The sequence below is a fragment of the Rhamphochromis longiceps genome, linkage group LG15 (assembly GCF_057381845.1).
Source record: "Rhamphochromis longiceps isolate RC_006_pf linkage group LG15, R_longiceps_female_GT1.1, whole genome shotgun sequence".
Taxonomy (NCBI): Eukaryota; Metazoa; Chordata; class Actinopteri; order Cichliformes; family Cichlidae; genus Rhamphochromis; species Rhamphochromis longiceps.
The window spans coordinates 42,262,833-42,283,584 of NC_140571.1; the positions used below are offsets into that span (position 1 = coordinate 42,262,833).

Genomic DNA, 20,752 nt, shown 5'->3' on the forward strand with positions numbered 1-20,752 from the left:
AGTGCACTATTGACAGTGTTTCACTTTATGTCCCTTAAGTCTTGAGAAGCTTCGTCATAATTTGACAAGATGCTCAAGTATTTGTATGCGAGGAAAATGCAATTGAATCAAGTTCAACAATCATAGAAACCAAATGTGAAAAGATTTGCAGACTGAATGCTATTTTGTAGCATTTTATACATAAATATTGGCAACATGTGAACTTTTATTTTACTGTTTGAGCCCAGCATGTGACATTTTTTTATTTACCCTTGTTTTCATTTCCGAGACAGAACTGTTTCGTATGCTGTTTTATTTATATTTAGAGATAATGAATAAACACTGAAATGTTTAATCGTCTATAGTTCTCATATAAAAGACTCCAAATGTTTTATTTGCAAGTGTTAAAAACAGTGAATATACTGAAAAGTTTTATCTGTGTAACTTTTTATTTGCCCTGTTAAGACTTACGTTTATGTACACTGACACCTCAAATGCCTATTTAAAATGATAGCCTTTTGATTTTAACTTATTTTTTTTCATTTCCTTTGTCTAAAGAAAGATTTTTTTTAAATAATCCTTTAAAAACAGATTTACCAAAAAAGATCCAACAATTTTCTTCTTCTCACTTTGAAGTCTGGACAGGATTTAATGGTAAAATCCAGAACAAATATTCAAACAGGACTTTGAAAAGCACAGTCCCAAACAGCTTGTGTGTGTGTGTGTGTGTGTGTGTGTGTGTGTGTGTGTGTGTGTGTGTGTGTGTGTGTGTGTGTGTGTGTGTGTAAACCTTCCCAGAAACTGTGTAGGAAATCCATATCTCTCCACATCTGTATCTCCGTATCCTTTATTTCCCAATCTGTGTAATCTTTGTCAGATTTCATGTAAATGATGGCACTTTTTCCCTGAACCACCTCACACTCTCCTGACTGCAGGAAATCCGTTTATGAGTTCTCTGTAGCTAGTCACATGTGCCAGTATGGGATCAATAATCTGAAATGTGTCTCTATTTAGTTTGTGGAATTTTTGCACATCATTTAGACGGCTGACACGTTTTTTGTTTTTTGTTTTCCCACTCATATATATTTGTGTTTGCAAGGGGAGTATACTTTGCTGTAGCAGATTTTATGTAACAAAGAATATGTCACAATAATAAATTCTTTTTATTAAAAAGTTTGGTTGTGAGTTTGCTCCTGGGTGATCATCAGCAAGTGTCTAATCTCACTGAACTGCAAACCAAGGCGTTGGGGACGCAAAACTACATTACCCATGATTCTTTGGTGCCCTGTGGGTGATGGAAGCGAAAGCGATGAAGAGGAGGCTAGTTGGCTTTACTTGATTAAATCTTGATTTTATCAAACGACCGCTGTCGTTTAATAATTTGTAAAATATCGTAGTTATTGGAAAACTTTTTAAGATTTAAACTACGTGTAAACGTCGGGCGGGCCATTTCTGTCAAAGCGCGAATCTCTAAAACAAGGTAACTGTTAAATTTTGTATTAGCAAGCCTAGCTAACTACCCCTGGTAGCTTAACGTTAGCGTTAACGCAGAATACGAAGTGGCAGTGATTAAATATCTGTCGTCATTTAACATAACGTTGTTTTCTTAACTCTCCTCTCTGATAAGGTAATTTTTTTTTACTTTATTTATTTATTTTTTATGTTTCTAATGTAATTCTATGTTTTTAATACAGCTAACAACGTGAGTTTTTGGTCGTCATTTTCACACACTACAGCTCTCCCCGTTGTCAGTCAGAAACGATTGGATTTGTTTTGTTCTTTAGCTGTGTTTCGGGTTTTTTAAATTAAATGAATTTTGTTATTTACTGTACAACTGTTTTTCCTGCAGAAACATCCAGTAAATGGCAGACTGCGAAAGATAAACAATGAGGGTTTTTCAACTGCCAGCACACTAAGTTCCCCGAGAGAAGACGTCTGATGAAAAATTACTGTAACGTTAAAGATCGTAAGTGTTTCCTTACACCTAAGTCAGTGATTAAACTAGCAACGCTTGTGTTTAATCAGGTAGTCGTGTAAGGTTCCTCTGTGAGGTGTTTGGGCTTTTCTGTTGCTTGTGTAACCCGTTGGTAGCGGTATAATTGCAAAATACCTGCCATCACAATGGTTGACGGAGTAGAGGAGTAAAAAAAAATAGCTCAGACATTTAGTTGGTTAAGTTAACCAGCTGACAGAGAACAGTTTGATCGCACACGATTAAAATGTGTCATTTTTGCAAGGAAAAAAAACACCAAATTCATATTCTTACACGTTTTTAAACAAAATATTTGCAGGTTTCTGCATATTTTTTTTAATAGCAAACTGAATGTCTTTACACTCTGTATCAAGTCATTTGAAGTCATTTGCCTGTTTATTCTAATTTGAAAGAGAATTAGAAAATGAAAAGCATTTTAGAAAATACTTGTAATTTTCAAATTGACTGAATAGTTTCTTTTTGCTTTTGTAATTTTCTTGTTATTTTTTTTTTTTAAGCTACAGCCGACATGGAAGACAAGGCAAATGGATCAGTTGACACCAAAAGGTGTGTAGGATCTTGTTGATTGACAAACTATTTTAGATATTTTAAGCTGCTCTTAAAATTAAGCATACATTTTATATTAAGATGAATACATTTAATTTCACCTTACAGCCCAGTGGAGAACGGTCAGCTGCCGGACCCTTCCAACTGGGCAGTTGCTGATGTTGTCAATTATTTCAAAGCAACAGGGTTTGAGGAGCAAGCCATGGCTTTCCAGGATCAGGTTTGACTGTTATTTCCTGCTCAAAATTGCTGCCACATGATGCTGACAAACTAGGGAAAACTAGAATTTCTGTCTTTATCTGACAGGAAATTGATGGTAAGTCCCTGCTCTTGATGACGCGTAACGACGTCCTGACGGGGCTGTCGATAAAGCTCGGCCCCGCACTGAAAATCTACGAGTATCACGTGAAGCCGCTGCAGACTCAGCACCTGAAAAGCAACGCCTCGTAGCGCCGCAGGCCGTCCCAGCACCCACGTCTGTGACAATCATTGTGTCAGGAGAGCCCAGGCAGAGACTTTTCAGCCCACAGTGGCTTCTTAACAGGATTTTTGAATGCTGTATTTTTTCTTTTTGTTTGTGTTCTTTTTATATAAGCGTGGACCCCAAAAATGGGTTGCACACAGTGTCCACTCAGCCGTTTACCCTTTCAGCCATTCTTATATCTGCTGCTTGAGATTTTTTTTTTGTATTTTTGTATTTTTTTGTGTTTTATTTAAAAGAAGAAAATTTGGGGAAAATACTCTGCAGGTATGGTTTTTGTGTGCGTGTATGTGTGTGAGTGCAAAGTGAATTAACCCATGAAGGTTTAAAAAAATAAGTATTTGTATATAAGATTATATTATAGTTGAAAACTGTGTATGTTCTGTCGCATCTAAAGACTTTGATACATGCAGATAATGATTCTGGTGCGTTGCCCTTTTTCCCCCTGAAACTTTCTATGTTTTAAAATGTGCATCTGAGTCAATGAGTCGTCTTCAGCATGTGACCGTGAACCACTTTGTTTTCCCAGACACAACGACCCGAGCAAAAGCCACCTTGTTCCTGAACATCTACATTATTCAGGCTTGAGACTCTTGATATGGAAATATTTATGTGTATATATTATTATTGTTATTATTATTATTATTATCTATCAACCTGTGGTGCTTTCAGCATTGTCACACAGACAACTGTTCAAAAGTGTGTATGACCAATGTACATGTGCAGCATAACACTGGAGTTTTAATATCCGAATCAGAGATTTGCAATAAATGGTGCTCTTTTCTCACCAAAGATCAATGTTAGTTTATGAATTTATCAACAGCCGCTGTCTTTAGTTTCATTTTATTTGGGTTCACATCACATCATCACGAGCTTTAGTCAGGCTACAAATATTAACTTGCTGTTGTTGGAATATTTGTTTGAAAGGTTAATTCAGATGGATCTTTCTGTTAAATGGCCCACTCAGATTGTTTAAATCCCAGCAGGGCCTTCTTTCTGTGGGCGCCGTTAGAGCCGTGCTCGCTGCTTCCTGCGTACTGTCCCCGTTATGTTCCCTGAGGGATTATCCAGAGGAAGGAGTACCTGTGATGGGAAAAAGATACTAATGTCCACAACCCGATCATTTAAAGAATATGAAGGGTCATTAGTGAGAACAGAACTTACTTCATCATTGTTGACAATACCCATTCTTGTCATGTCTATGGTGAAGTAATGCTCATTGGGCATGATGATCTCTATTTCATCCACCTAAAAGAAAATGTGTACTTTAGCATGCCTGTTATATACAGTATGTAGCCTTTTTATTCAATTTCCAACAACTGTGGAGATGTAATTTGCATGTTTGTCCTTTTTTAGGACTCAGAGTTGGTTAGATTTCAACTGTGAAGTTGTCTAAACAGTTTATGTATCTCAAAAAGTGATAAGATTGAGTTTGATGATTTCACGATCTAAAGGAAGTACCTCAGGAAGTCGATCCAGGACTAGAACCTGAGTTTCATACAGGGTCTTCTGCACTGAGGGCGAGTACTCCCCGCGATCATAGGGGCCAGCAAACTTCTCAATAATCGTCTCCTTCACAGTCTTCCTATAAGAATGAAGAATATAAAGCTTCAGATGTGAACTATATTTATGAACTTTGAACTATATTGGTATACGTCAGCTGAGGTCTTTCTTGACGCTCGTAAGTCAGGCAGTTACCAAGCAGCGTCAAAGTCAGTGTCCTGGATCTTGTTGTAGCGCCACCTCGAGTACACAGAGGTGCAGAAAAACCTGTCCTTGGCGTCTTTCAGAGTAGTGAAGCGGTCTCTGTAGAAACCTTCAAAACCAGACTGGGTGGTTTTCAGCACCTTCATATTCTTCACCCCACTGTGGACCACAGGGATGCCTGCGTGGAGCACAGATCAGCCCGTGAGGGTGGAGTGATGTGAAACATGGCAAACAACTTATGAAAATGGTGCTAATCATGAACCTGTGATCAACAGTGTGCAAGGGCTTTAGCTCATAGCTTTAGCTGCCTTTGTTAACAGTATTTGCACCACAAGTCAAATAGTACGTTTTGATTTACTAAACACGCTTCAAGAGTTAAAACTTGACTCAAAGTAATTTGTGACAGCCATTAACCTCTGATGTTTGTTTGTTTTTTTACATGTATTTGCCGGCTACTGAGCAAGTGGAGGCTGCAAAGGGAGAACGCCCTCTTCAGCAGAACAGAGCTCAGCGATCAGATCTTGGCCTACCTACATGCTGTAGTTCAGGCGTGGGCAACTCCAGGCCTCGAGGGCCGGTGTCCTGCAGGTTTTAGATCTCACCCTGGGTCAACACACCTGAATCACATGATTAGTTCGTTACCAGGCCTCTGGAGAACTTCAGGACATGTTGAGGAGCTAATTTAGCCATTTAAATCAGCTGTGTTGGTTCAAAAAACCTAAAACCTGCAAGGACACAATGGCCCTCGAGGCCTGGAGTTGCCCACGCCTGCTGTAGTTTGAACTGTCATGATAGTGCAGTGATTAGCACTGTCACCTCACATCAAGAAGGTTCCAGGTTTGAACCTCTTACTTGGTTGGGGTGTTTTTGTCTGACAAAAGTATGACAACACACACGTAAGTTTAGCTGTAAACTATTGTAACCCTGGTGATGGACTGGTCATCTGTCCAGCTTAGGGTAACACTAAACTTAAAAACTAAAGTAACTGAAATCTGAATAAAAATCTATACCTTTGGAAGAAAATTAAAAACTTAAATAATTGTATGTTAAGAAAACTAATTTAAAAATATAGCAGAAATGTGCTTGTCTGTGTTTACACATTCAGCCTAACCACACTTTGGTCCAGCTATTTATTGAGACTTGGGATCACGACATGGGATTAAACGGTGCTGTATTTGTGTAAGATCTTCTGAAAAGCTTTAATTTTGTCTCCTGACAAATTGCCTCCATATAATCATAATTAAAACTAACAATGAAAACGTTGCTAAAAGGAGCAAAAGTAATTTGGAAACTAAACTGGAAACAAAAATTCTAAATTAAAAAAATACAAAACTTGAATTAATATAATAATAATTATTATTAATACTGTTAATAAACCAGAGTGTATTCAGTCCGTCACTGTCCAATGACAGCTTGGATAGCATGTAAGCAAATACACTGTTTGCGTGTTTTTGTGAGAGTGTGTGATTACCACCGATAGTCTGTTCAACATCACAGAAGCGGTAAGCTTCTGGGCTGAATATAAACGCATGAGCATGCTCTACCCCACTCTGAGAGAAAAAAAAGACAAGGGTCATGTTTTACGATGGATTATCACCTGCAACATTTGATCGGGTTAATGTGCGCTTGATTTATGTTGCTGCTCAAATAGCTGTTAAAAAGGTCAACTCTTGTGAAGCTGCACCGTCCTGTGTTTTACCTTCTCCAGCTTTCTCCACGGAGCTTCCTCCATGTAAACTTTGGCCTTCAGCACATGGTTAAAAGAGGTTAGGAAATGATTGCAGATATCCTGGGAAAACTGTTCGATGTTCTTTATCTTGACAGAGAAACAAGCAGGTTGACAGGCTGTAAAAGACCTCAATAACAAATATTTTAGCAGTTGAAATAGCAATAACAGGTCTTCCCTGTTCCTCAAAACGGTGTTAGACTCACCCCTCTGAGCTTGGCCAAACCGTGGACAGTGTTTTTAATGGTGTCAGTAGGGATGATGTCTGAGTTGTCTCCAGTTAGATAATCTTTGCGTGACTTGAGCGTGAGCTCCACATCAGCCTTCACCTCAATGATAGAATGCTGTCTTCCCTGCCTCCGGACGACCAGCACCTTCACCGTTTTCTTGCCGTAACCTGTTTGCACAAACTCCACTTTCTGCATGTGTGAGAAATAGTTGTAATAAGATGGCACACTTAAACAGTTTCCAGTGGTAGAGGTGTTTCGTGCCACAGTGTCATCTTAGAGCTACAAATATAATATTTCTTATCCCTTTAAAATGTTGTCTTTGGATAGTTTGCAGTGAAGTTTCTCGTGTGCATTTGCAGGAGCTTGTTAAATATATCTCCGTATTCCAACATTAATTAAAAAAATCTGAAATCAGATATTGTCTGAAAGTACACGAGTACTACAACATCAAATAAAAAAAAGACTTTTACTTTGTGAGGAATTAGAAATGTTTTAAAAACTAACCTTTAAAGATCACGGTTTGACCCTGTGGCCACTGAACCCTGAGATAATTTCCAGTGCTATCAATCTACCGTCAGAAACATTAGTCATGTTCTATCGTTTAAGTTTTACTGTTTCCTTCTACAACTTTCTGAAATGTTACCTGATCTGAAGCGTTTGCCATGGTGCCTTCCTCTTCTTTACCTGCTGCCCTTCAAACAGTCTCCAGTAAATGGGGCTCCTGCTACAGGAGGAGGACTTTCTACAGAGGGTGGCATTAACTTTGCACTCAGGCTATTGGAAGCTGAAGTTTAACCTCTTTTATTTGTACTGTGTGATGCACTGTATTCCACTCAGAGAAATGCAGAGGCACGCACAAACACTGTTTACATGTACAGCCACAAAGAGAAAGATGTGAGTGCATTTCACATGAATTCATTGTTGCAGTCAGGTTCAATCTTGACCGACACCTAATTTCTTTATATTTTGCCAGAAAAATAAGAAACAGGTTTATTGAAACACATGCAAACATAAACGGAGATGCAGTAGATGAAGCAAAAACATCTGAAATTAGGAGTCTGTACAGCACTGTAGTTTGCACTCCCTATGCTCATATAAAGACTATAAACTTTTTTCTTCTAAATATAAAGAACAGTTTTGAGTTTCCACCTTTATGAATTACATTTACATTATGCTTTTTTTGTTTTTACGCAAATGCGCTGTATATTGTGTGGACAGCATATTGTTTTTTTTGTTTTTCTTCCTTTTGCATATGTCACACATAAATTTTAATATTAGAAAAAGATCATCAGAGTAAATAAAAAATAAGGTTTTTAAATGATGATTTCCTTTAAGTGAAATTAAGTGAAATAAGCTCTTCAAACCTGCCCGTGTAGGGTTGGAGAGTGAAAAAGTAATTTAGAAGTAAACCTAATACCAGCCTTGGTATCAAGATCTGTGCCTCCTTGAAGGGGTCTTTTCATTTCCTCAGTAATAAGAAAGTTTGGATGGTTCAGCTCAACATGTACAATAGTGATAAGTTTAAAAGTTTAAATTCAGTTACTTTAATGCAGGATGTTTTCTGTCTGAACGTGCTTTGCTTTAAATTTAAAAGAATATCTTTATAGAAGGATGCTCTATGCGCCGTGTGCGCAGCGCAAAGGACTGATCAGTCAGCTGCTTCCACTGAGGAACTAAAGATCCCGTTAACATAGTTTTGTTCTTAAGGAGGAAAATAGTTCTTCTGTTTATTCCTACATGCTTTAGTTGCTTCACCGTTTGAATATATTTAAAGATCCATCCATCCATCCATCGTCTTCCACTTATCCGGGGCCAGGTTGTGGGAGCAGCAGCCTAAGCAGAGAAGCCCAGACCGCCCTCCCCCCAGCCACCTCCTCCAGCTTGTCCGGGGGAACACCAAGGCGTTCCCAGGCCAGCCGAGAGATATGATCTCTCCAGCGTGTCCTGGGTCTGCCCCGGGGCCTCCTCCCGGTGCTGCAGACCCCCCTGTGAATTGCTACCTTATCGTAGTGAAGGGATTTGTGTGTCCCAGGAATCCCAGGGGCTATGTTGTCCACGGGCTTCTGCTCCCTGGTAGGGTCTCCCATGGCAAATTGGTCCTGGGTGAGGGACCAGACAAAGAGTGATTCAGAAGACCCCTATGAGAAGAACACTTCACCCCGCCTAGGGTTACCAGGACCCTGCCCTGGAGCCAGGCCCAGGGAAGGTGCCCGAGAGCGAGCGTCTGGTGGCCAGGACTTAGTCCCTAAAAAGGGACATGGGTCCATCTTCCTGCAGGCCCACCACCCGCAGGAGGCATCGTAGGGGTCAGGTACATTGTGTGCCGGGCGGCGTCCAGGAGCGGAGCACCTGGCAGACCGATCCCCGGCTACCAAGACTATGTTTAAAGAGTTTCCTCAACAATAAACTGGATGAGCTTATGAAATCCAGTTTGGCTTATAAACATTACAAAAAGGAGCTCAGAGATGTGACTTTGTCAGACTTCAACTATGAGTTGTTTTACCAAAGAGACGTTTCCCCTTTTACAGTCAACATGTGGTTTCATTGTAAAATTAAGACCTGACCAGTACAGTAATCAGGTGTGAACAGTACTTGATGCTGTAACGAGGGCAGTTTGCATAATTAAAAATCAGCAACACAAAAAACATTAACATACAGTACATATATAAATAATACGAGGACAAGTAAAGTAGCTGATCTGTCAAGGTTGGCAAAAAATAAAAATCTATAAACATTCTGAAACATTTAATTGCTGACAGAGTCATTTCAGTATTTTCCCGTCATGTGACAACATCTTATGACTTCCCATTTTTGCATCTAAAAGCAGATGTGCTGGTTTCACAATCAGAAAGCAGCAGATTTCAGATTTCCCTTTCGTCAGTCGCTGCCGTGTTGACTTCAGCTGCAGGAGTCACTCAGGATGATCTCACGCTTTAGTTTATCCTCACAGATTTTTGTGCTTTTGTGTTGCACAGTTTGTGGTGCTGACATTTCATGTAGAAATGAAGAAGGCGAGGCAGTCGATTGGTGAGTTAATATGATATTTTTAAATATTAATGCCTCCATATTCATACTGATGATTAATTCCTTCAATTTTCCCAAGAAAAGACACGTGGTTTTCTGTCTCTTTCCTTCTAAGGTTTATCGTCTACAAACTGCCTAAATACAGAATCGATGACATCGGCAGTGGGGTGGAGTACATGTACTTGGATTCATCAAAAGAAGGCTGGGAAATGAGTAAATACACGATTAACTCCAGCCAAGGAGCCATAACAAACACACTGAACCAGCTTTACATGGGAAAAGAGTACAAGGTGAGATTATTCCGTCTTTTTGTGGGTTTTTATACGATGAGTGAGACTTTAGTTTGTTAATGGGAATTATCAGAGATAATGCTCGTGCCAGTTTGCTGAGTAGGAACTCTTTTATTTAATATGAGGAACTGAGTTGACACTGAACAGTCAGAAACAACACAAACTACCAGTTTGGAGTTTATGTAAGTCTGGAGTTTATGTAAGATCTTAAAGTAATCAGGACAAATAAACTAGGTGTCAGGGAAATATTTAGTTCAGTTTCCCCAGGCAGACAGAAAACAAACATTTCTCTGAAATATCTTTGCTATAAGAATGAAGCCATTAGCTGGTTATTGTGGCATTCTTCTTCTTCTTCTTTGTTCTTTCAGTTGGTCCCTTATTCCATTTGCCATTAACGTAAGCCAAAGTGTAATAAGGTGTAATAAGCATTTTGGTTTTGCAGGGCGTCCCTAATGTCACCTCTCAATTATTCTTCTTGTATAAAAGAACTTGTATAAATAACTTTCACTTGTATAAAATAACAAATGTTGTTGTTTTGGGGGTCTTTTGGCAGTCAAACACCTCAGTGTATGCACTCTATAACGACGCCCCACCAGACCTGAAATACATTCAAAAATATGGACACACTAAAGGTACGGTACAGTCGGCAGGAAGAAATCTGCTTCTTTCCTCTTCTTTTCATCTCAAGACTTTTATTCATTATTGTGACCACACAACAAGATTGATCAGGTTTTATTCCCAGAGTTTTCACTGTCAGCAGAAAATATAGCAGCGCTATGACTGCCATAGTTTTTCTTCACTCTGTTGACACATGTGCAAAGTAAAGGTGGAATGTCCAGGAAAGTCTGTTTTACATTTTCCACCTTTAATACCACGTGGAGAGGCTGTAAAAATGGACATTTGTGGTAGTTTGACAAATTTAAGAACCTGTTATATTAAATTAAGGTAGTTATTGTGTATATATGTAGCCACACTATGTTACATGTACAAGTGCACAACTATTCCCCATGCAACAGTGCAAGTTACAGCATGTTTTGTGTCTGTGACAGTTACCGGCAGATGCATTTCCAGACTGCTAGTCAAGCTTTGGAAAAAGAAAAAATCAATAGGGTTTAGGTTTCCTCTGCCTGCAGTAGGGTGTTGTAGGGGGAGGACACGGGCAAAGACCATCTGTCCGATAGCTCCAACTGCACATTTGACTCTTATCAGCAACACAACTGATGGAAATCTTTCTGCATCTGCGTGCTGGTTCGCATGTATCTGTGTGTAATCATTCCAACTTTCGTATGTTTGTGTGTGTCCTGCAGGGGCACTGCTCTTTGACCGCGCTCAAGGTTTCTGGTTGTCGCACAGCATTCCCCATTTCCCTTCCTTCCCCGAGAAAGGGTACCTATACCCGTCGTCTGGCAAAGTCAATGGCCAGACTGCACTGTGTGTGACCTACCAGTACCAACAGTTTCTTCATATAGGTGAGCTCTCATGAAGCACAGAGCGAAAATCTCCTTTTTTTCTGTGAACCCACTGAAAAAAACCTACAAATATGTAAAAAAAACCCTTTTAATAGTTGATCTATTACTTAATTACTTTGGTGTCGTATGAATGAGGGAGATTCTTTACCAACAGGAAATACTGTAAAATCCTGGTAAATGTTCAAAATTATGCACTCCTTCACATTTTCCACAGCCTAATGGTGGGCCGGACTCGGCTGGGCCGATTCTGGACCCCGAGCCTTATATTCAGCACCCCTGGTTTAATGCAAAGCAATCATCAGCTTTTTTCTTTTACATGCATACACACAGTTAAACAGCTGGACAATAAGAGAATTTTTGTAATTTTGCCTCCGTTCACGATCACGATGTAATTTGAATCAAGATGTGAAATCCAGACTTTCAGCTTTAATTCAAGGTGATGAACTGTTTGTTCAATTGTTGAATTACAGGCAGTTTTATACACGTCTCCCCATTTAACGGTACATAAAGATTCAAAAATCATTTTAAATGTGCGCAGAGTTTTAAATTATTTGGAGTTTTTATGCTGCTCTGCTTTTTTCTGGATTTCTCACTGAGCAAATGTGTAAAATGAAATTTTAAGGTTATTAATAAGGTGATTTGTTTCTTTTGTTTGGAAACCCCACATTGCACACAAGTATTATAATGAACCTGTGAAATTGTTTTTGCTACGAAGCGTGTCTGAGGGAAACTTTAGGGGATTTCCTCACACGTGTTCAGCTACTCGGAATTATTCTGTGTTTCTGTGGTGATCATAACAGTTTCACTATAATAGTATTTTATTTGAATTACTATGTTTTTTATTAATAATCAATTTTTTCACATTTTACCAAGTTAATGTGTCAACAAAGTGCTTACAAAGAAAGACTGGAGGACATTTAATTGAGCTAAATGTAATATCTGCTATATAAAAAGCCTTGAATGCGAAAATTCAATATTTGCCAAGAATTTAATTAATAAACTTGATGAGACTAACAGTAAAGAATCAACATCAGTGTCATTATCGTAAATGCTCATTGCGGCTGTAAGGAATACTCTCGCTATACGACCATCTAATATACATCATCTCTTATTTCTCTCCTCTTCAATCTCCAGCAAAGCAGTTGGTCTACCTTTACCCACGTTTCTATAACTGCTCTGTTCCTGCTGCATTCTCGGCTGACCTGCCACAGCTGGCCCAGTTATGTGCGGACTCCAAACCACAGCTGTCCTCCAATAAGAGAATGGAGCAGCTTTTTTCAGCTGGAGGGGAAAAGTTTGTCAGTTTTGCTAAATCTGAAAACTTTGTGGATGGTAAGATACCCCGCATGCCCTTTTTTAAACTTTTAGGCATTTACTTGCTCATCGTGTACATTTTAGAAGAGCAGACTTCTTTCCTGTAGCCTGCTGCCATGTTTGCACATTTCACTCGTCGACCACAGTCACTGATTATCAGGCGCAGACACGCTATCGTCGCTGCACAGTGACGTGCATTATCACGTCCCAGCCGGGGCTTTCAAAGTATACTCACAGCTGCTTTGACTTTTGGATCTTAGTTACATGCAGTATTTTGTTTCTCAGTTTGTGTATATGTATATTTTTATTATTTAGAGAGAATAATTATCCACACAAAGGTTTATTTATGCATGAAAACAACACAGAGCTCACAATGTATTTATTTTACCATAATCATACATAATGCAAAAGGAAGTGTGAGCTTATCACGTTTGCATTTCCTTTATTCTCATATCATTTGGCAAATTGCCAAAACAACTTGAAAAATGCTATTTAATGGTATAAAAACATTATACGTTTCATTTAGCACAATGATTCGAGTACAGACTACTCTAGTACCTGTTTTTCTGTTGGCTTTCATTCAGATATCTACACAGGCTGGGTGGCTCAGGAACTGGGCGCCGACCTTTTAGTGGAGTCCTGGCAGAGACAAGGTCACGACCTGCCCTCCAACTGCTCACTGGCCAAACACACCATGAACATTAAGAAAATCCAGCTTCCCAGATCAATCCTGTTTTATTCGCACTACGACCACTCAAAGTGGTGCGTGTCACGACTTTATGAGGACCAGGTGACCTGCCTGGGAGACCTGAACAGAGAGATGGGCCAGCTGTGGCGAGGTGGCGGTCTGATCTGTTCCTCCAACCCTTTGATTTATAAGGCCTTCAGGCAGGTGGTGGATTGGTACATTCAGTGCTAATTGAGAAGGAAAAGCAAAGTGATTAAGAATCAGTGTGACACTGGCTGACAGTGGCAGAGCGAGACACTATGATTCTGTCTCCAGGGTTGACTGCTATGTAGAAGTAACATAGAGACTCACATATAATAATGTATGCGTATAATTGAATTCAGTTTTATATATACAGCTCCAAATCACAACAACAGTCACCCGAAGGTGCTTTATATTGTAAGGTCGACCCTACAACAATACATACAACAATCATATGACACCTTATGATCAAGCACTTTGGCGACAGTGGGAAGGAAAAACTCCCTTTTAACAGGAAGAAACCTCCAGCAGAACCAGGCTCAGGGAGGGGCGGGGCCATCTGCTGCCACCAATAATAATGTATTTACAATTTAAACTGGTGAATAAGCTTTTGAAAAATAGCAGTGACTGCATGTTAATTATGTGGTGGATACACTTAGTTATCCACCTTTGTTTGAGTTAAAGCAGCTGTATGGAACCAGCAGCCCACAAGTATAAATAGATTTAAAAAAATAATACTTTCAATTCAATAAAACAAAACAGAAATAAGGTTAGTAAGACTGTAGATCACAGCCGCACATTGTTTCAGGAGATGTCAGCGGCTGTGTGTTTAAACAACCATGTCTGCACAATGTCTGCACAATGTCTTGTTCCTTTTACAAAAGGAGCAAGAGACAAAATCATTGATCTATGTCGCTTCCTTTCATCCAGCAGAGATGAAACTATAACACTATTAGTGCTACAGATAAAAGGTTTTGTAATTTTCTTTTGAATCTTTGGGTGTTTGTATTCATATTATTTTAGCACAGTGTGTGCACTTGTGTTATGATGCTACATATTTGAAGTTGTTTTTACGTTTTATAAGTTCTGCAATAAATATATGGAACCATATGTTGTAGTATGATGTGCAACATAATAAAGACTGACAACATTAAAATCTGGTCTACTGCTCAGTGAGACTGAGGTACATGTAGTCTAATGGAATCTATTTTATTTTATTTTGTTTTATTTGGTGCCTCTGGAGTAGTCATCATCATGTTTGTTCAGTTTCTATTTCCACTGAAGAGGCACTTGGCCTGTAACTGTGTGTGCGTTTAGTGTTTGGGGTAAATAGTGTCACCTACTGGCCAGACCAGGTGACTCATACAATTCATTCAAATGATTTTCCGACTATCTACAATTCGATACTACTCATGCAAACTAGAGCAGGCAGTAGAGAAGAAAGAGTACAACTAAAATCCAGTAAAGTGCAATAGTAATATGTATTATAGACAGTCGTGTGAAAAGGAGAGTACAGCCTCTTTCAACAACAAGCTTTTGTTTATCAGGGGCATATTTAAAAAACACATCTGGTCCTCAGCAGGTCTTAAAATTAAGCTAATACAGTGTCAAATGAACAAAGGTGAAGAAAACTAAGTCAAAATGCAGAAACAGCAAATGAAGAACTCAGTATGCTCTCAATGCTTTCATAGGAGTTAAGAAGGTAAGATCAGGTAACATAATGGCAAGAAAGAAAACATCAGCAATGATAGAGAAGCAAATGTTTCTGCTCATCAATCTGGGAAGAGATATGAGAAATTATACAGTGAGAAAATGGAAAATGTTTAAGACAGCTGACAATCTTCCCAACAGTGGATATCGAAGCAAATTCACCCCAAGGTCAGACTGTTCAGTGCGCAGAGAAACTGCAAAACACTCGTGAGCTACATCTCCTGCTCTACAGGCCTCGGTTACCATGGCAGATTTTTAAAGTTCATGGCAGCACAGTTAGAAAACAAGCCGTGCTTGCTCAGCAAGCCATGAATACAAGTTATACATTCAGTCGTTTTGTTGCTTAGAAAAAGAAAAAGCCTTTTCTCTCTGAACTGAACAGCTTAGCTTTACAATGTTGCCTCTGAATAAACCACAAGACTTCTAGAACAGTGTCCTTTGGACAGACAAGGCCAAAGTGGACATGTTTGTCCATAATGCACAGCGCCATTTTTGGCAAAAACCAAACATAGCATATCAGCACAAACAGATCATGTCACCTATCAAGCATGGAGGTAGACAGGTGATGACAGGATCTGGGCTTCTTCCAGTCACCGAGTGGACGATGAAGGTCTGAGGTCGTCTGCCTGACAGCTTGGACTAGGTTGAGATCGGGTGATGCAACAGGACAACAACCATATTCAAAGCAGCAAATCAAGAACAGAATGAGTGTAAAAATAAATAAATAAATCACGGTGGCCAAATCTCAATCCAGGCAGTCAACCTGACTGAAATACTGTGGCGTGACTTTGAGAAAGCTGTGCAACAAATGCCCACAAACCTCAGTGAACTGAGGAAATGTTGTAAAGAAAAGTGGGTTAAAATGACTCCACAGTGACGTGAAAGACTGATAAAGTCATACAGAAAATGATTATGTCAACTTATTGCTGGTAAAGGTGGAGAATTATTTTTTTTGCACGCTGTTTCCGAATTCTGGTTTTGTTTTAGTTCAATAAAAAATGTTCTTGTTCATCTCAAATTGTATTTATGTAATGATAAGACAAGCTAAGGGTCTAAGTCCGTTTTTTACTTGAACTGAACTTTCTTTTTCACCTGACTCTGACATATTTCTACATGTACACTATGTGCATGAGAAAACTGGTTCTAAGAGCGCAGCAAACAATTTTGTTAACTGATTGAGGATCTGGATGCTTAAAATGTTGCCATGTGGTTGCAGTAATTGAGATTGTGCTAAACCATGCATCAGTTTCACAATGACTACACTTTCTCAGAAACATAAGAAAAACAAAGTCACATATATATTCTTTCAAAAAGCAAGTCAAACTGGAACATGCAGGGCTCAGACGGCACAAAGCCTCGTGACAGCGTCACCTGGTCAAAACAGGCATGGCAACATTGTAAAAAACAAAAAAGGAAGATCTATGGTGACGGCTTTGAGCAACAAGGAAGTTGTTGCTGACACATCGAATGCAGATATGGGTGACGGTTTCAGTTAGCAGTAGATGTGACAAAGCAGCTTTGTGAAACACATCTAAAGCTCACTGAGAAGGAAAATGGAAACAAGTAGATATGTAAGTAAATGTTTACATATTTCAAAATATATTCTACAAATAATAACAACTGACCCGGGTGTGTTGCATAATACTGAGATGATCTATTTACATAAACAGGCTGAACACAAAGTAAATGCATAGTTATCCTGTGTATAAAAATACAGTACATGAGTACCGTGTGTCATAGCTTATCAAACACAATGTGAACAGAATATTACCACATGAAACTAGTATTGATGCATTTATCATGACCCTAGATTACACCCACCAATAAGCATGCTATTATAAAATGCAACAAACTATTTTATACTGCTGCATGATTTGGCATTATTGGCATTATAATACAATGTCCATGGTGTGTTTGACTTGCAAATATATTTTTCAGTAGTGGACGACTGACCTCTTGTAAGCTGAGGAAGTGGCTTGACAGAAATGCAGAAGTCTTACACACTTACAGATTGTTTACATCAAGGATCTTTACTTATAGCGTCCAACATATAGCTACAATAAGAAAGTGAGGATGTGTGGGATCACAACAGAAAACCTGATAATGCAGCGTTCATAAAACAAACACAGATTAGGTCACGTGATGACAAGTTTTCCAGATAAGACTGTAAACCCTGTTCATATTTAGAGATGTTTAGAGTCTATATTGTGTTACTCGAAACTGAATGATTGAGGTAGATCTTGAGTTGTATTGCCGCTGTGATGAACTGATACATCTTTCACCATTTTATAAACTAAAGCGTGTTGGGGGGGCAGAAATGTCAGAAGGAGAAACGGAAAATTTGTAACTTCATAGGCTGCCACGCTGGGAGGCTGTGTTTGGTAAATGATGTGAGCAGAGACGTGTTACATGTGTGGTAAGTGGTGCAACTTAAGTCGTCTGTCTAAAGTAGCTCGCAGGGTTTGCAGAAGTAAAGACGTAACTGACATAAGTTTATGTCAGTCAGATAAAGTTCATCAGTGTTTAAACAGAAGCTGCAGGTTCACTGGTGGCTTTAATTGTGTTACACTGTATTAAAGACCTTCTGCTTTGTGACGGTGTTGTTGAATGCAGACAGCCTCCTGTTTTTGTGGTTCTAGCAACGGTTATGTTTGACTGTTTCAGACCAGTGTGATGGGATTCCTCTTGAGTGTTGGGATCCTTTTTCAGGGGTGTGACTCAGCGGTAAAATGCAGGAATGACAGAGGAGACGAAGTTGACTGGTTTGTAGACATTTTGAATTTCTGCCAATGGGTTTAATGTAAATGCATAAGAAAACATCTTCATCTACATTCTTTAGGTATATTTTGTACAAGCGTCCCAATGAGGATAAACTTGGATTGTCATACTTTTACATGGATGAGAGCACCAACGGATGGATACTCAGCCAAGAGAACATCAACAGTGATTCTGGCACTCTCGCAAACACCCTGAGACCTCTTTTTGACTTCTATGACAGAAAGGTGAGGTATTATAGGATATATGTCTCACTAGCATGGCACAGTGAATAATCTGAATACCATTTCAGAGTTGTTGTGGTGTTGCTCGTCTATCCAGGTCGAAGGCTTTGGATACATGCTCTACAGCGACCAGCCTCCAAAGCCGTATGTTGCTCCTCCATCATTTGGTCACAGTAAAGGTGGGCACAACATTGTCTCAGCTGACGCGTCCTCTGTCTGAAAGACCCAAATGTAGCAAAGCTCAGTTTGTGTTTCTGACTTTCTACAGGAGTTGTGTTGTTGGACAAAACGTCTGGAGTTTGGCTTTCACACAGTACACCCAAATTTCCAGTATATCGCAGTAAAGCCTTCTGGCCTGATAATGGAAATGCAAACGCTCAAGCATTTATGTGCGTGACTTACCCGTATAAGCAGTTCAAAGAAATAGGTATGTCAACAGGTAAACAGCTCAAATCAGTTTCGTAGAACTAGTGAAAGTGCACTTTAACAACTTGTATCTGAATTCTTAGGAGTGCAGCTCAAGTACATCCATGCTTATTCGTATGACTCTGAAATCCCAACAACCTTTCACAATGAGCTGCGGTGTGTGGCACAGCGAGACTGCTACCCGAAAAAGGAACCCTGGTTTAGTCAGGCGACGCTTACTTCTTCACGCGGCCGTAACTTCATCAGCTTTGCAAAATACACACGCTTTGGTGATGGTAAGTGTTTTCAGAAAGAAGACATATTTCAGGAGGGATGAATTCATGTTGTATTGATCACAAACATAAGACCCTGTAGATTGACAGTAAAACACACTGTACTCTCCACAGTACGGGCAGAGCGCACTCTTAATAGTGTTGTTTTCCTGTTTTGTTTTCCATACTATTGCAGATCTTTACTCTGGTCTTGTTACAAAAAACATTAGGGGGAATCTGTATGTTAAGAGCTGGGGAAAGATGCACCACAATCGCGGTCTGCCTTCTAACTGCAGTTCAAGCATCCCTAACCATGTGTACAACGTGAAAGAAGTAAAGCTTCCAAACAGGAAGGCCTTCAGTGATACTGTGGATCACTCAAAGTGGTGCGTGACTGCAGACGGTGACTGGATCTGCATCGCTGATATGAACCGAGAGGAGAGTCAGATGAAAAGAGGTGGAGGAGCAATATGCACTAATGACAGAGTAGTTGGGATGGCTTTCTATGGACTGATACGCAGTTTTGAACCATGTAAAGATCCACGCTCTGTTGGTAGACGAGAGCTGTGAAGGAACAACCCGAGTGTTGGACCAATATTATAAAAACCTCCGTTTAAATAAGCACATCAGCTCAGCTGTTCAGTCTTGACTCGTGCAGCTTTAGGTTCAGTTTGTTTCTAAAAGAAATCCAGAGATGGTTACAGAGTGCCTGCTTTTGTCCCTTCATTGTTCGCACGACTGGACCAAAATGCAGCAATCAGAGTTTTTAAATGTCTTGATCATGTTGTTTCATTTTTTTAATCTCTTATTAAGTTTTGTTTTTATTTCCTATCATGTCCTGTGAAGCGCTTTGTAACTTTGTTTTGATAGGTGCTATATAAATAAAGGCATTATCATTATTAAGAAAAATCGATGGACTATTAAAAACTTGATTTTATTACACAAACTTCTGTATCTGGTAGAAAAACAGTTTCGACCTCAGGGTCCTCTGCAGTGTCCTCCGTGCACCGTTACTTCAAACTAAATGAATTAAATGTGAATGATTTAATGCTCACTTGGAACTTATTGCCAGCTGTGCAAACCAAGCTCTTGCTGCAGCTCCACACATTGAAAAGCCTTTTGTACACCCTGAACCCTGCATGTTGACGTTCCAGTGGAAGGACAGGAGGAATGCCAGATAGTACGGTGTTTGTGGCTTTGCTTGTCTGTGCATGTCTATTTTCTACTTTTTCATTTATATTTTTTGGTTTTTGACACTGAGCAACTTCCACTCGCCTCCTATGTAAAAATGCAGTTCTTGTCCTCTTTGGCAGCGTCTGCTTGCAACAGGTTTTCAGCTTTCAGCTGTTTCTGTGGCACCAAAATGTTGCACCTGTAGATTAATTTCCAGAATCTTTCCAGACCTACATTACTATAATTATTATAAACTGTGCTATTATATCCATATAGTATAATCTCAATTTTTAGGCAGGTGATTAAAGATGTAGGACAAATATTGTAATATTGTATTTGTTGAATCACAAATATAATATTATTCCTCATAAATGCAACTTTGTGTTCACTCGTTTTCACTGAGAAACACTAAAGAAAATGCTCAAATTAAATGTGCTGATGTGTTAATGATCACTTCTGTGGTTCCTGGTGCAGATAAACTCGTGTTGTCTCTTTCTGGCTTTGTTTAATTGTATTTAAGCTGTCAAATGATCACAGCCTCCTCTTCCTCCTTTAGTCCTGAAGGTGATGGTTAGACCTTCATCACTGATATGAACAGGCACAGTTTCACTGTCATTTCACCGGTTTTGAGCTTTCAGTTTAGATGCCCTCATTTACTGGCGTGCCATCGAGCCATATCTGGCATTTGCAGCAGTTCTTATTTGTGCCCCCACCTAATGTAAGGT

General features: G+C 39.4%; 4 protein-coding genes across 4 annotated transcripts; 3 read left to right on the plus strand and 1 right to left on the minus strand.

The window, feature by feature from the left end:
- Window positions 1-1,264: 1,264 nt before the first annotated feature.
- Window positions 1,265-3,787, plus strand: samd13 (sterile alpha motif domain containing 13). Its single transcript, XM_085382636.1, has 5 exons — window positions 1,265-1,459; window positions 1,829-1,945; window positions 2,470-2,518; window positions 2,627-2,738; window positions 2,825-3,787. Exons 2-5 carry the CDS (start codon window positions 1,918-1,920, stop codon window positions 2,966-2,968), a joined length of 333 nt encoding a protein of 110 aa, XP_085238762.1. The 5' UTR covers window positions 1,265-1,459; window positions 1,829-1,917; the 3' UTR covers window positions 2,969-3,787.
- A 21-nt stretch (window positions 3,788-3,808) lies between these two features.
- Window positions 3,809-7,423, minus strand: uox (urate oxidase). The gene is made up of 8 exons (XM_085382635.1): window positions 7,306-7,423; window positions 6,639-6,851; window positions 6,406-6,522; window positions 6,178-6,256; window positions 4,698-4,884; window positions 4,461-4,584; window positions 4,164-4,247; window positions 3,809-4,082 (listed from the first exon to the last, which is right to left on the minus strand). The coding sequence occupies exons 1-8, from the start codon at window positions 7,324-7,326 to the stop codon at window positions 4,008-4,010; spliced, it is 900 nt and encodes a 299-aa protein (XP_085238761.1). The 5' UTR covers window positions 7,327-7,423; the 3' UTR covers window positions 3,809-4,007.
- Window positions 7,424-9,548: 2,125 nt separating this feature from the next.
- dnase2b (deoxyribonuclease II beta) lies at window positions 9,549-14,568 on the plus strand. The gene is made up of 6 exons (XM_085382634.1): window positions 9,549-9,689; window positions 9,802-9,976; window positions 10,530-10,608; window positions 11,284-11,445; window positions 12,580-12,777; window positions 13,344-14,568. Exons 1-6 carry the CDS (start codon window positions 9,583-9,585, stop codon window positions 13,676-13,678), a joined length of 1,056 nt encoding a protein of 351 aa, XP_085238760.1. The 5' UTR covers window positions 9,549-9,582; the 3' UTR covers window positions 13,679-14,568.
- Window positions 14,569-16,606: 2,038 nt separating this feature from the next.
- On the plus strand, window positions 16,607-19,765 carry LOC146653239 (deoxyribonuclease-2-alpha-like). The gene is made up of 7 exons (XM_085382080.1): window positions 16,607-16,749; window positions 17,843-17,940; window positions 18,018-18,180; window positions 18,275-18,356; window positions 18,446-18,604; window positions 18,687-18,878; window positions 19,051-19,765. Exons 1-7 carry the CDS (start codon window positions 16,732-16,734, stop codon window positions 19,422-19,424), a joined length of 1,086 nt encoding a protein of 361 aa, XP_085238206.1. The 5' UTR covers window positions 16,607-16,731; the 3' UTR covers window positions 19,425-19,765.
- Window positions 19,766-20,752: the final 987 nt, after the last annotated feature.

Bases quoted from the DNA above. Each gene is read 5' to 3' on its own strand.
- samd13 (XM_085382636.1), top strand. From the start codon at position 1,918: ATGAAAAATTACTGTAACGTTAAAGATC. The intron at 2,519-2,626 runs GTGTGTAGGATC...TTCACCTTACAG, and splicing joins GGATCAGTTGACACCAAAAG to CCCAGTGGAGAACGGTCAGC. The intron at 2,739-2,824 runs GTTTGACTGTTA...TTTATCTGACAG, and splicing joins CCATGGCTTTCCAGGATCAG to GAAATTGATGGTAAGTCCCT.
- uox (XM_085382635.1), bottom strand. From the start codon at position 7,326: ATGGCAAACGCTTCAGATCAG. The intron at 6,523-6,638 runs GTGAGTCTAACA...TTCTCTGTCAAG, and splicing joins GTTTGGCCAAGCTCAGAGGG to ATAAAGAACATCGAACAGTT. The intron at 4,585-4,697 runs GTAACTGCCTGA...TCATTCTTATAG, and splicing joins ACTGACTTTGACGCTGCTTG to GAAGACTGTGAAGGAGACGA.
- dnase2b (XM_085382634.1), top strand. From the start codon at position 9,583: ATGATCTCACGCTTTAGTTTATCCTCACAGATTTTTGTGCTTTTGTGT. The intron at 10,609-11,283 runs GTACGGTACAGT...TGTGTCCTGCAG, and splicing joins AAAATATGGACACACTAAAG to GGGCACTGCTCTTTGACCGC. The intron at 11,446-12,579 runs GTGAGCTCTCAT...TTCAATCTCCAG, and splicing joins CCAACAGTTTCTTCATATAG to CAAAGCAGTTGGTCTACCTT.
- LOC146653239 (XM_085382080.1), top strand. The intron at 18,357-18,445 runs GTGGGCACAACA...GACTTTCTACAG, and splicing joins ATCATTTGGTCACAGTAAAG to GAGTTGTGTTGTTGGACAAA. The intron at 18,879-19,050 runs GTAAGTGTTTTC...ATACTATTGCAG, and splicing joins ATACACACGCTTTGGTGATG to ATCTTTACTCTGGTCTTGTT.